The sequence below is a fragment of the Diabrotica virgifera genome, chromosome 5, assembly GCF_917563875.1.
Source record: "Diabrotica virgifera virgifera chromosome 5, PGI_DIABVI_V3a".
Classification (NCBI taxonomy): domain Eukaryota; kingdom Metazoa; phylum Arthropoda; class Insecta; order Coleoptera; family Chrysomelidae; genus Diabrotica; species Diabrotica virgifera.
In genome coordinates this window covers 81,164,101-81,179,749 of record NC_065447.1, presented here as the reverse complement: position 1 = coordinate 81,179,749, position 15,649 = coordinate 81,164,101, and the positions used below count along the sequence as shown (strand labels likewise).

The window sequence follows — 15,649 nt, the reverse complement described above, 5'->3', positions numbered from 1 at the left end:
CTGCCAAAAATAAACTATTTACTGAATATAAAGTTATTTTTATAATATGTGTACAGTATGGTAATTTTTAATAAGTTGTTTTGTAATTTTTCCTCAAATTCTTCTCTCAGTGTATATTTATTTACTTGTGGCATGTTTTAAATTTCTCGACTACTTACTTGGATATTCCGCCACTCTGAAATATTGATTTTGCTAACTAAAAAAACATTTAAAAGTTTATTATTTAAAATTATCAAATACAGCATATTTATTTTTACAGATATACCTACAGTATGTCCGATCCAGAGAAAAAGTGCAGACAATACAATGTCGAATATTTGAAGTATGGTTTTATTCAGTCGCCTTCTAATAAGGCATTACCAATGTGTTTAATTTGCCAGAGAGTTTTCTCAAATGAAGCCATGAAACCTTCACGATTACAAGAACATTTGACCAAAATACATCCCGACAGAAAAGACAGAAATTTATCATATTTTGAAATGCTCAAAAAACAACATTTCAAACGTCCAACTTTAGCTAGTATCTTTTCAGCAGCATCAAAGCAAGACGATGATGGGCTACGTGCTTCTTATAACATTTCCTTACTTATAGCTAAATCAGGAAAACCCCATACTATTGGCGAAGAATTAAGCCAGCTGTAAGTGAAGTTTTGCGGACTGTACTGCACCAGCCGGCATCTGATATTATTAAAAAAATTCCATTAAGCAATAATACGGTACAGAGACGAATTGACGAAATGTCTGAGGATGTGGAGCGTTCTCTAACTGATTATTTAAAGACTACTGAGTTTTCTTTACAGCTTGATGAATCAACTCTGCCAAACAATGAGTTTTTACTTCTTGCGTACGTTCGCTTCATAAAAAGTGAAAAAATCTGTCAAGAACTGTTATTTGTAAGAACACTGGAAACAGATACTAAAGGCAAATCGATATTTGATGTTCTGGAACACTATTTTACAGATAAAGGTATACCTCTGGAAAATGTCATAACTGTTGCTACAGGTGGTGCTCCGGCAATGGTTGGACGACACCGCGGACTGATAGCATATTTGAAAAAAGAGGTACCAAATATACTCGCCGTGCATTGTGTAATTCACAGACAGCATTTAGTTGCAAAAAATCTTAGTGATCGCCTTCATTGTTCACTACAATATGTAATTACTGCAGTTAACAAGATCAGAAGCAGTGCTCTCAATGATAGATTGTTTAGAAAACTGTGTGATGAAAACGACGAGAATTTTAATCGTTTATTGTTGCACACAGAAGTTCGATGGCTTTCGAAGGGTACCTGTCTAAAAAGATTTTATGATCTCTGACTCAGTTTTAGAGTTTTTTGAAAGCAAAGATGATTCTTTGAGAGACAATTTATTAAAATTTAAGAGCGATATTGCTTATTTAACTGATTTATACGATAAATTTAATGAAACAAACCTACAGCTACAAGGTGATAATTTGAATTTGATCAAAGCAAAAGGAACTATTTGCTCGTTCGTGTCAAAACTTAATTTGTATAGGCAAAATTTGGGTCGGAGACAATTTCATCAGTTTAAAAATCTTTCTTCTGTGGAGACAAATGATGAAGACATTCTGGTATATTGCCAGCACTTGGAAGCACTTCAAGAAGATTTTAGGAATAGATTTCAGGATATCCTTGGTCTGATTATTCCAGATTGGGTGCTAGAACCGTTCTAAAGTTTAGAAACAGCAGAATTATCACTACAGGAGGAATTGATAGAATTGTCAACAAATGAAGAGTTAAAAGTGAAATTTAAAAATGGATATCAAGAATTTTGGCTGCAATGTCAAATTTCAGTATTATATCCAGCTTTATGGGCTGCATCAAAGAAGTTTTTCATTGCCTTTCCTTCATCGTATTTAGCCGAAAGAGGATTTAGCATAGTCAGCAATTTATTAACAAAGAAGAGAAATAGACTGTCCGCGGTGATTTAAGATTGCTGATGACAAGTATGGAACCAAATATTGACAGATTACTATCATTACATCAAGCTCAGCCTTCTCATTAAAAATGTTATATTATTATTATATTGTTTTTTATGATATGTATTTAAGTTAAAGTTTGTTCAATACATGAATACTGTATTTTTGAGTAAAACATTTTTTTTAAATTTGTTGTTGCTTGGATTAGTTAAAGGGCCGTCGAATCATATTTAAGGTAGCCTTTGACCCAAAAAAGTTAAAACAATTGTGAATGAAAGTGCGTTACTAATTTTAAGAATGGAAGAGTTTTTAAAGGGGGCGTTAAGTATTTTGTTTTTGGAAAAATGGGCGGTAGGCCGAAAAAGGTTGGGAACCACTGATGTAAACCATATATGATGATGTTAACACTATTTACGGTGTGCTAGTTTCAAAATACTCGACAGGATGCACTGAAGATGTTCTGTTTAGAACGAAAACGTTCTGCAATCGATGACATTTTATAGTTTTTAAATAAACGATTTTATACCAGAATACATCTCGAAGTTTTTACTTCTGTATTGGTTTTTTAAACTATGGTATACAGCCAACTATTGGGATTTTCCCAGTGATTTTTTAAAAATGATTGTCTTACATCCAATTACATAGTACGTATTTTATTCAGTTTATCTTTTTATTTTGGCTTACAAGCATACTACACTCAGTAATATTATGGGTCATAATACCCGTTTGCGCGCCAATGGTGAATATAAAATTCTTAATTGTATGTCAAAAAATGTGCAATAACTACGTCTTAAAACCCACCAAATTTGATTTGCATATCTCAACTGGTTTTAAAGCAATAAATAAATCGTCAGTTTGTAAAAAAATATTGAACATCCCGTATCTCGGAATCGAAGCGTTTGCGGACATTATGATTATAAAGCAAATTGTCATTATTTTCTCATGTAAAATTACCCCCTAAAGTTTGTCACACTTATTTAGAAACACCCTGTACTGATGACGAACATGGCCAGTTGTTAAAGTACCTAACTTTTTCATTATCCAATATAATCGAATGAATCGAAAGACAAAATGTTAAGAAAACCTGGGGCTATAGTTTGGTTTTAATTTAAGTATTTTATAAATGATAAAATATTCCACAGGGTGATGCTAACTTTGAGAAAAAAGCACAGTTTGATTCGTACACCCGGTATGTAATGACAGTTTGACTGTCTAGCAACAATATTATTACAGCGATATTGTCAATGAATAAGGCTATAACGTGGTAAAAAAATCAGTTAAATCCAACAACAGGTTTAGGAAATTCGAAGCTTCAAAAATGACCAAATTTTTATTGGATCGATTTTTTTGCACCTGAGTGTATAATGTTTTTACTAGGCCGTACTAGTTTATCCTGCAGTGTCCGTATTAATATCAGGATAAACTAGTTTGGCCTAGGCTAAACAAGTTTATCTTAGCGCATTTAGGACAAACTAGTTTGGCCTAGGCCAAACGAGTTTATCCTATCGTGTTCAGGTTCTGGTCTTGAAATCGGGTTTGGCTGGTAACATACATATAAATATATTGAATAGAATGGGGGATATTATACATTCCTGTCGAACTTCAGATTTTAATTTGAACCTTTTCGAAACCACATTATTAACTGTTACATTAGCGGTGTTATTTACATAAAATAAATATATTAGTTGATCTGGCGTACCCATGTCGTGTTGGTCCTTAAGGGACGGGAAAAGGGCCAACTATCGAACTTAGGAAAACACTGAATCTAAGTAAACCCATTTCTCTAAGTATGTGCCATATTTTATACCATTTTAAGTAATAGAAGGGCTTGGAGTAATCAACAAAGCACAAAAATATTTTTCTTTTGTAGCTTATAAAATAACAAAGAGATTCTTTCCTTTATGAATCTTCTAGTTATAACACAAAAAGAGATATGGTAAGTGAAAAAAACTTGTTTTCTTGGTGCATGCTCAAATCAGTGTATTTAACTTGAAATAACAGAGAAACGGTCGATTTTAGGTGTATAATGCTACCAATAACTTTTGTTGTGCTTGAAAAGACCTTTAAAGTAAGCAATATTAAATGTCGATTACATTCAAATTATGCGAGATAAACTGTAAAAAAATTGATGACTACCGTATTTTAAGAAAAAAAATGAGAAGTTTGTTTAACCCCTCATCCACAAGAATTTAAATGCATCGTTTTCCTTCTACAATACATTTTACTATAGTGTTCTTTTTATGTTCAAAAAGTTGGGCGGGTTTAAAATGAATGGTTTTTGAAAAAAATAAGATCATATTATTGAGCGAATTTTTAAATTTTCTTAAAAATCTTCCTTTTTCTCCATGTAACTCGAAAATGATAAGAGATGCCATACAAACATGAAGGTTTCGTCTAGATAAACATTTTGATTTTATTTTTTATAACAGTATCTCTTATCATTTTCAAGTTACATGGAGAAAAAGAAGATTTTTAAGAAAATTTAAATATGCGCTCTATAATTTGATCTTATTTTTTTTTTCAAAAACCATTCATTTTAAACCCGCTCAACTTTTTGAACATAGAAATGACACTGTAGTAAAATGTATTGTAGAAAGAAAACGATGCATTTAAATTCTTGTGGGTGAGGGGTTAAATATATGTACTTCACAATTTTTTTCTTAAAATTCGTTAGTCATCAATTTTTTGCAGTATATCTCGCTTAGTTTGAATGTAATCGACATTTAATATTGCTTATTTGAAAGGACTTTTCAAGCACAATTAAAGGTATTGGTAGCATTATATACATAAAATCGACCGTTTCTCTGTTATTTCAAGTTGAATACACTGCTTTGAGCATGCACCAAAAAAAACAAACTCTTTTTACCTACCATATCTCTTTCTGTGTTACATATAACTAGAAGATTGAAGAAGGAACGAATCGCTTTGTTTTTTATGAGCTACAAAAATGTTTTATATCAATTTTTTAGTTAGATGCATTGTTTGTAAGGTATTCGCAAAAACCGTTTGAAAAGGTGTTATATTTCAATGAAAATGGCCAATTTTCAACCACGAATAACTCAAAAAGTATTTTTTCGAAAAAAAATTATAGAACAGTTTTTGCTTAGAATTGGGTTCTCTAGCAACTTCCGTAGTTGTTTAACCAAAAAATTTTCCACCCCGAGAAGGGGTGGGAACCTCCCCCAAGACAAAAGCACACACATCGGCATAGGGTAGACTTTGAATAAGTAGATATTTTCAGGCTATTCCTAAAATTTCATTAAGATCCATGCAGTGGGATAGAATTCGGATGTAATAACCTGTTCTTGCTCTCATTGACTGCCCTAATTTTGCTCTCGTGAGATATATTAAAATATTAAAATATAGTAATTCACTCACACTGTTTCCTTGATTGACTTCTGCTTCATTTCTATAGTGACTTAATTTTAAGCATTCCTACTGCACAACACCTGTTACAGTTTCGTGCAGACTTTTGAACAGCATTTATTATTTTCTCAGATACTTTAAGTTGTTCTAGACATTTCCAAATATCTCCATTAATCATAGTCAAGCACAGCCTTCAGATTTATAAATGCCAAGCTTCCTTCTTTTCCGGTTTCTATTTTTCTTCCTATGATATGTCTCATAATATGTATGATATCATTTGTTTGTTTACTAGTTCTGTATGTGGCTTGATATTCCTATAATTTGTTCTGTATTATTTAACATAATTTCTTTCTCCAGTATTCTTGAATATACATGAAGGTTTGTCGTTGAAACTCTTCTCGTATCATCCAAGTCCTGTTTAAAGAATTGTGTATGCTGTTGTGGTCATTATACAGTATACAGTTTGTCCAGAAACTCTGCTGACAAACGAAAACCGGAGATTCCTCAGATAAAAAGACAATTTAACCCAATTCACCTATGTAGTTCGAAAATGCTTCCTAAGGGAGCTAGAGCTCTTTAAAGATGGCGTCTTATAATTAATTTTTTAAAAATACCTCCAGAACTTCTATTTAGAAAAACGAAAATTGGTACGCCTATTTATTTTCCAGAGACGTGAGCGTACGTCATAGGCGTCCGGTTTGGGTAGTGCAACGGTTATTTTATTGCATAACTTTTTTGTCTTTAACTTTTAAGCATTTTTGACACTGGATTATTAAATTCTGAGGTATTCTAGTACTAAAAGGTACTCTTTCTTTAAATCGGTAGGACTAACTTTTTTCTAGAAAAATCAATTTGAAAATTTTTCGTTTTTTTAATTTGAAAAAAAATTAAAAAAAAACTATTTAGAAAACCAAAAACTGGTGCGTTTATTTATCTTCGAGAGATGAATCGATTTCATCAAATGCGAATTTCTAGTACCGCTCATAGGTGTCCGTTTTGCCTATTAGGTCAACGGTTATTTTATCGCATAACTCTTTTGTCTCTAATTTTTAAGCATTTTTGACCCTATATTAATAAATTATGAAGTATTCTAATACTAAAAATTACTCGTGTTTTATGTCAGTAAAATACACTGTTTTATTTTGAAAATTTTTTTGAAATTTTTAAACTTCAAAAAAATTTTCAAATCGTTTTTTCTAGAAAACGGTACATTCTACCGACTTAAAGCAAGAGTAACTTTAAGTACTAGATTGCCTCACAATTTAATAATCCAGTGTCAAAAATACTGAAAAGATAAAGACAAAAAATTTATGCGATAAAATAACCGTTACCTTACCCAAAACGGACGCCTAGATTTAATCGATTTATCTTTTAGAAGATAAATAGGCGTACCAATTTTAGTTTTTCTAAATAGAAGCGTTCTGGAGATATTAAAAATCTCTGGTTGTCGTTTGTCAGGAGAGTTTCTAGACGCCCTGTATAGATGCAACTTTGTTTTTTTACTGAAATTTTGTAAATTTCTTTGAAAACACTTTTAATTGTCTAATATTCTACGTTTTCAAAGATCTTTTCATCTGGTTTGCACTTTTTTGTGTACATATTTGATTTAATTGATTTTTTTCATGACGAGGATGAAATGAATATAAATTTTGTTCTTAATACAAAAGCAAAACACAAATTTAAAATATATTCTGTTGCATTTCAGTTAACGGCGGAAGACGAAGAGAGGCGAAAACGAAGACGAGAACGCAACAAAATCGCTGCGACGAAATGCCGCTTGAAAAAAAGGGAGCGCACTGTTAACCTCATCCAGGAATCCGAGACCTTAGAATCCCAAAACATTGAACTGAAAAGCCAAGTTCAGGAGTTACAATCAGAGAAGCAATCGTTGATGAATATGTTGTCCCTCCACAGGCCGCAGTGTCAGCACAATATTGGTAAATATATTTATGATCTAAGTTATTTAGTGATCTCTATTTATTTTTAACAACGTCAACAACAACTTCAGATGCCTTGATTTTTTTATGAGGTTGGTCTTTATTATTTAATGTTGCTCCCCATGTAATGGGGATGCTCTCCTTCTGATAACATGTTCTGTCTACTACTTCTTATATTTTATGTTCTGTGCATTTTTTGTGTTTTACAAAAAGATTTGAGGATCACAGACTCATTAGCCTGATGACACATACTTTAAAGATATTCTTACTTACTTACTTTCCGTGTCCGGAACACCAACAACTTTAAATTCTGTATTTCCAATGGTTGGCCACATAAATAGCCCTGTCATTTGCTATAATTAAGTCTTCTTCTGTGCAGGTCTCTCTCATCTCTGTCCATGATAGTAGATGCCGGCTGGTCTGAACCGCGCCACAGTCGCAGGTATCGTCCTCCTGGTATCCCCATTTTTTTCAAGTTACTAGCACAACGTGAAACGCCGGTTCTTAGTCTGTTTAGCGCTTTCCAAGTCGGATACGGTAAATTGTGTCCAGCAGCCATTTCCTCTGAGGGAGGAAAATGTGTCGCGGTAGCTGACGCTTGCCATAGGTGTATTCGGCGCTTCGGGGATGGATCTTGATATTTTCAGGAAGCTTTTCCGAGATCTTAGTCTGCTTGGCTGAGTTTGGTGGTCCTCAGTCCGTCTCCTGCTTTTTTCGTTCTACCTCTGACGTGACCTTCCTCCTGATAGGTGGTGGAGCAATCCCAGCTATGGGGTATACCTCTTCGATAGGTGTCTATTTCAGGAAACCCGATATTATACGAACCTATATACGTCGACGTTCTTTGCGTGAGCAGAGTTTGTCCATACTGGTGCTCCAAACTCCGCGGCCGAAAAACATAATGCTAAGGCAGAAGTGCGGAGAATGTGTGGTTGTGCTCCCCATTTTGTATTAGTTAGCTTGCGGATGATATTATTTCTGGCACTTACTTTCTTCTTGACATCTTGGCAGTGATATCGGTAAGACAGAGTTCTATCCAGACGGACGCCAAAGTATTTTGGCGTCTCGTTGTGTTCCAGCATCTAACCACGCCATTCCACCTCCAGCGGCCTTCGGGCATGCTTGTTTCTAAGGTGGAAAGCATATACCTGGGTTTTTGTGGGATTGGGTTTGGGTTTCAGATGGTTTTTATCGTAGTATAGAGCTATGTCTCCCAGGGCATCTGTCAGTTTCACTTCGACTTCATTGAAGGTTTTCCCTGAGCTGCCACAGCTGTATCATCAGCGTAAATAAATTGCCTTGTTTGTTGGTGAAGATAACTTAAAAATACTACATCAGAGATTATACAAATAATGTGAATTGGACATCAGTGATTCTCATTTCGGGTTTAGGCACGGTTTAGGAACAAGAGATGCAATCGTAGATCATCAGCGTAAATAAATTGCCTTGTTTGTTGGTGAAGATAACTTAAAAATACTACATCAGAGATTATACAAATAATGTGAATTGGACATCAGTGATTCTCAGTTCGGGTTTAGGCACGGTTTAGGAACAAAAGATGCAATCGTAGCCACACAGGTGCTGGTCCAAAATTGTTACGATCAGAGGAAGGACGTGTTCCTATGTTTTTTAGATTACGAAAAAGCGTTTGATCGTGTCCAATGCCACAAGTTAATGCAGATCCTCAACAAACTTGATATAGATCAAAATGACATAAGATGCGTTGAAAACTTGTACTGGTATCAAACGGAACAATTCATCACCATCAACCCGTACGCGTCCACTGCTGGACATAGGTCTCCCTCAGCTGTTTCCATCTGTCTCTGTTTTGTGCGGCTTGCATCCAGTTACCGATAACATGCTTGAAATCATCGGCCCATCTTGTCAGTGGGCGTCCTCTGCTTCGTAGTGCTTCTTCTCGCGGCCTCCATTCGACAATACGTTTTGTCCATCGGATGTCTGACGATCTGGCGAAGTGTCCTGCCCAATTACACTTAAGCGACGTGAATTTTTCGACAGCGTCTGTTGTTTTTGTTCTACGGCGTATTTCTTCGTTTGGGATTCGGTCTCTCAGGGAGACACCTAACATCTGGCGCTCCATAGCTCTCTGAATTACGCGAATCTTGCTCTCTCTGAATTATGCGAGCCTTTTTTGTTAGTGTCAATGTTTCGGCTTCATAAGTCCGTACAGGCAACACACACTGGTCAAAGATTTTCCTTTTGAGGCATATGGGCAAGTCCGATACAATCCGGTACAATTAAAAATAGACAATTCTATATCCAAACCCGTACATATAAGAAGGGGTGTTCGACAGGGATGTATGCTTTCCCCTGTTTTATTTTAACATTTATTCGGACGCCATATTTCAAGATTCTTTTGAGGATGCAGAGATGGAAATCAGAGTGAATGGAGTATTGATCAACAACATACGATATGCTGATGATGGTGTCTTAATTTGGGACAACATAGTCGATCTTCAATAACTTGTCACTATAATCGGATTAATACCAAAAAGATAAAATTCATGATCATCTCCAGAAACTTGGATGCACTTGAAAACTGCACCAAAACACTGAATACAAAGTCCAATGAAAGAGTGAGCAAATTTAAATACCTGGGAACGTGGTTTTTTAAAGACTGGTTATAGTTATTAGTAGTTAAGCACCGGACAGAGAAGTAAAATATTAGTCTAGTAAAATAAAATTACACTACATGTAAATCAAAATGTAAATTCGTACAGGTTGAAACAAATTTTATATCAAAGTTTAGGTGGGTAAAAAAGATATTTTCAAAAAAGTATCCAAATCATACAAGGGGATCATTGTTTAAATAATTAAAAAGGGGTCATTTTGGCAAAAAAATTATTTTTTAACTTCTGAGGTCATTAAATTACTAATCAAGGTATATAGGATTGTTTTCTACAAAGTTGAAGGGTAAATCTTTCACAAAAGACTTACTAAATTAAATTTGGCCCCCTATTTATTTAAATAATTATACATAAAACTTTAAAAACAAATTTGCAAAAAATTATTTTTAACGTTTTAAATAAGCACTATAAAATATCTTATTTTACAGACTAAATTGCACTATGTAGCCAGTATTAACCAAAAAAAATTGGTCCAAAAAATATTTAATATTTTTTGAGATATTAAATTTGTTTATTAAATGTTACTCTATTTTCAATTGCAAAAACGCGGTTGTTGCCAAAGAAATATTCACCTGTATTAAATCTTATTATTTTTATTTTTATGTATATTTTCGATAAATGTATTGATAAATTCAAATTTCGATTAAACTTCCCCCTAAAATTGCATTTGAAAATTATTCAAATTTGTTTATAATTTGTTTTTTTAATAACGTCGCGGGGATTAAATATTTTGAAATGCCGTTTGGATAATTGGGTTCCTGGGAATTTTTCACTAATTAACAAATTTTTTTGTTTTTTTTTCCTCTTCTTTTTTTTGGAGTTATATTACTACGGGCCCTTTTAGGGTTAAGTTTCATTAAGAATGTCGAATCTCTAAGTTGTAGATTCTAGACCTAAAAATATTAAGATTGGTCTAAAATCACTTAAATAAAATGTGGCCACTTACTGAGTTACAGGGTGTTTTATTTTAAAATTTAAAAATTATTTTTACCAAATACTTTCAAACTATTTGACGTATCCTTATCATACTTGGCAGAAGGTGTAAGTATTATACAGTCTACTAAATTGTGATAAATAAAAGTTTCTAACTACTACCAGAGACGTACGACAGGGGATAGCTAATGGTTGACCCTTCCTAAATTCTGCGCCACTGAGGGAATTACTATTTTAGCGAAATTTTTCGATTCTCCAATACTTTCTATGTAAATAATATACTTTTTACTGGTAACGATTAAGTCATTAGTTTTCGAGATTTTGGACGTTAAAAATGAAACGGCATAGTTATTTTGATTCATTCATTCATTCATTCATTTTAAACTTCCAATATCTCTCAAACTGATGACTTTATCGATACCAATAAAGTTATTTACATGCAAAGTATTGGAGAATCGAAAAATTTCGCTGAAATAGTAATTCACTTAGTGGCGTAGAATTTGGGAAGGGTCAATCATTCACTATCCCCTGTCGTACGCCTCTGGCACTAGCTAGAAACGTTTATTAATCTCAATTTAGTAGGGTGTATAATAGCCACACTTTCTGCCAAGTATGATAAGGATACGTCAAATAGGTTTAAAGTACTTGGTAACAATAATTTTTAAATTTTTAAATAAAACACCCTGTAACTCAGGAAGTAACCACATTTTATTTAAGAGATTTTGGTTAAATCTTAATATTTTTAGGTCTAGAATTTACAACTTAGAGATTCGACATTCTTAATAAAATTTAACCCTAAAAGAGCCCGCAGTAATATAACTCAAAGAAAAAAAAAGAAGGAAAAACGACAAAAAAATTTTGTTAATTAGTAAAAAATTCCCAGAAATCCAATTATCGAAACGGCATTTTAAAATACTTAATCCCCGCGACGGTTTTAAAAAAACAAATTATAAACAAATTTGAATAATTTTCAAATGCCATTTTAGGGGGGTAGTCCTGTCGCCAGGGGGGGTACAACGGCCTCGTTAATTCAGATGGACTTACCCAAGTTTTTTTATGTATTTTGACCCGTAGAACACGAATTTTTTGGGTAACAGTTGATCCGGATGTCGATAAGATTGTTATAGACCAAGAACTTGAGGAATCAAATAACAGCGATTTTTGGCAAAACAAAACAATATTTTGTATTTTTTGGGTCATTTTAAGCAAAAAATATTTCTACAAGTTTTTTAGTAGGATGCACAGTTTTCGAGATAAACGCGGTTGAACTTTCAAAAAATCGAAAAACTGCAATTTTTAAACCCGAATAACTTTTGATTAAAAAATAAAATAGCAATTCTGCTTAGCGCCTTTGAAAGTTCAAGTCAAATTATGTCGGTTTTGATTATTTGCATTGCTAAAAATTTATTGTGTTATTGTTAAACAAAGCTACAAACAACTAGTGCGTGAGTGATGTTTCTATGATTTATCATTTAAAATCGAACGAGTAGGTAGAATAGGTACTAGTGCAATCAAGACTATTTCTACGTTACATGCGTTAAAACGAATGTAAAAGCACGGGAAACCCTACGTGTTTATAGCTTTGTTAAACAATAAAAAAATAAATTTTTACCAATGCAAATAATCAAAACCGATATAATTTGACTTAAACTTTCAAATACGGTAAGCAGACTTGCTATTTTATTTTTTAATCAAAAGTTATTCGGGTTCAAAAATTGCAATTTTTCGATTTTTTTAAAGTTCAACCGCGTTTATCTCGAAAACTGTGCATCCTACGAAAAAACTTGTAGAAATATTTTTTACTTAAAATGGCCCAAAAAATACAAAATATTGTTTTGTTTTGCCAAAAATCGCTGTTATTTGATTCATCAAGTTCTTGGTCTATAACAATCTTATCGACATCCGGATCAACTGTTACCCAAAAAATTCGTGTTCTACGGGTCAAAATACATAAAAAAAACTTGAGTAAGTCCATCTGAATTAACGAGGCCGTTGTACCCCCCCTGGCGACAGGACTAGGGAGTTTAATTGAAATTTGAATTTATCGATACATTTATCCAAAATATACATAAAAATAAAAATAATAAGATCTTATGCAGGTGAATATTTTTTTGGCAACAACCGCGTTTTTGCAATTGAAAATATAGTAACATTTAATAAACAAATTCAATATCTCAAAAAATATTAAATATTTTTCGACCCATTTTTTTTGCTTAATACTGGTTGCATAGCGCAACTTAGTCTGTAAAATAAGATATTTTATAGTGCTTATTTAAAACGCTAAAAATAATTTTTTGCAAATTTGTTTTTAAAGTTTCATATACAATTATTTAAATAAATAGGGGATCAAATTTAATTTAGTCAGTCTTATGTGAAAGATTTACCCTTCAACTTTGCAGAAAATAATCCTATATACCTTGATTAGTAATTAAATGATCTCAGCAGTTAAAAAAGTATTTTTTTTTTGCAAAAAGACCCCTTTTTAATTATTTAAACAATGATTCCCTTGTATGATTTGGATACTTTCTTGAAAATATCTTTTGTACCCACCTAAACTTTGATATAAAATTTGTTTTAACCTGTACGAATTTACATTTTGACTTTTTTTTATTTTATTAGGCTATATCGCATTGAGCAAGCTCGACAAGATTTCGTAAAATTCAGGAAGGTACTGACCTGTTCAGAGTTCCATTAGTTTCGATCGAACTGAGACGGTTTTCTAAGTGCTACGTATGGTCGGTGCTGCTATATGGCGTAGAGGGCTGAACACTTAAAACGAGGGATATAAACAGATTAGAAGCTTTGGAAATGTGGGTTTATCGCCGTATTCTAAAGATACCATGGACGGCGAAAGTCACAAATGTAGATGTCCTTAAAAGAATTAACCAAGAACGCCAACTTTTCGAAATCATCAAGGAAAAAAAAACTGCGTATCTGGGTCACGTCATACGAAATGAACAATACCAGTTCCTTTAACTTATAATCGAGGGTAAAATTGAAGGCAAGAAAGGAATGGGATGTAAGAAAATATCATGACTCCGAAGCGTAAGGCAATGGACAGAGATTAAGGACGTACAATCTCTGATACATATTGCAAGAAACAGAAAGTTAATGTCAAATGTGATTGCCAATATGCATTAGTGGATTTGCATCTGAAGAAGTATTTTTTTAATCTAGTCTTATACAATAATAATTTTTGCTAGCAGTGGTGGCTAGTACATAAGAACAGCAGAGCTTCAGACCTCATACATAATTTTATCGTTATTCCGTACGTTATTAAAACTGACTAACCTTAAGATTGAACTATATTTGAACACCCCGAATATTTATTTATCAAACATAAACACCTAGAGTCACAGCACACAATAATAACTAAGCATACCTCCACATATGGGATTGATCTCATACGACTGCTTGAAAATGGGAGTAATAGGTTTGGTCTAGATTTAAATACATCAACGATAAAAATCATGATAGTGGACAGCATAACAATTATTATCCACTTAGAATACAGGGACACTCAAGGAGATAAGACATCGATGTAAATATTGATGTCTTTCCAAAAATTTGGTCATGTTCCCCATGACTAATCGCTATGGGGAACATGACCAAAATATGGAAAGACGCCAATATTTCACAAACCCCAAAAAGGAGGTTGGTTAACTCATTAATATTTCCAGTACTGACATGCATGCGAATTTTGGACATACAGGAGAAAGATATACGCCACTACTGAAATTATCTGCTGGAGAAGAATGTTGCAAATTCCATAGACCGACCATATAATAGATAATTCTGTACTGAAGTGAGCGGCCGTAGCGTAACGGCATAATCGCTGGCCTCATACGCCAGTGCACGTGGGCTCGAGCCCTGTCAAAGAAAAACAATTTTTCATTTCTAAAAATGATACGAGCCGTCTCACCGTGCCTCGGAGAGCACGTTAAGCCGTCGGTCCCCCTGGGCTAGAGTACATCGACACTAGGATAGGATCTCCCCGGCAAAAATGTCATAAGATTATCCAGATTTAGCCATACGGCCCGCACTCCCTCTAAGGGGAAAATTCACTCATCCTAGATACCTAGGGTATCAAAAGGATTGAGCTCTGGTGGGACTCTTTCCGTGTTATCGAGCCCTAGGTGACTTGGTACGCCGGAGTATCTCCCAAAAATTTTCGCACGCATCTGGAGGTCGAGAGTAGCACAGCTTTCTGCATAGTCTTGTAAAGATGTTCATTTAGACCCAGCTTTTTGATGTTTTCTATGAGGTTCTTTGGAATGACTCCAGTAGTAGAAAGAATAATAGGTATTGTCTGGGTACTACTTCCATTCTCCATTGTCTCCTTATTTGTATTTCGAGGTCTCTATACTTGGCGATCTTTTCGTTGTACTTAACACGCAGATTATTGTTGTTAGGTATCGCCACCTCTATTAATGTTGTTTGGCTAGTAAGTTTATTAACTAGTATGAGATCCGGTCTATTGTGTGCCACTGTTTGGTCTGTGAGCACAGTGCGATCCCAGTGTAGCTTGTAGTTGTCATTTTCAAGCATTCTATCAGGGACGTATTGATAATAAGGAAGATGGTCGGTTTGGAGAAGTCCAAGTTTGTTAGCTAGTTCTTGGTGGAGAATCTTTCCTACTGAGTCGTGGCGTTCTTTATAATCAGTTCCGACAAACGCCTGGCAGCCCCCGGTAAGATGTTGGATGGATTCTTGGGCTTGACATCCATATCGGCATTGTCGTTTTGGACCTGAGGATCTTTTACAATATACTTCAGGTAATTTCTAGTTGGAATAACCTGATCCTGAATGGCAAGTAGGAAACCTTCTG

At 34.1% G+C, this 15,649-nt stretch overlaps 1 protein-coding gene across 2 annotated transcripts in view; it reads left to right on the top strand.

The window, feature by feature from the left end:
* Nucleotides 1–15,649, top strand: part of LOC114333875 (activating transcription factor 3) — a 448,179-nt gene that overhangs the window by 412,336 nt on the left and 20,194 nt on the right. For both annotated transcript variants that reach the window (XM_050650189.1, XM_028283869.2), the window contains exon 5: nucleotides 7,009–7,240. In XM_050650189.1, coding sequence (XP_050506146.1) covers nucleotides 7,009–7,240 — 232 coding nt within the window. The remainder of the gene's footprint in view (nucleotides 1–7,008; nucleotides 7,241–15,649) is intronic.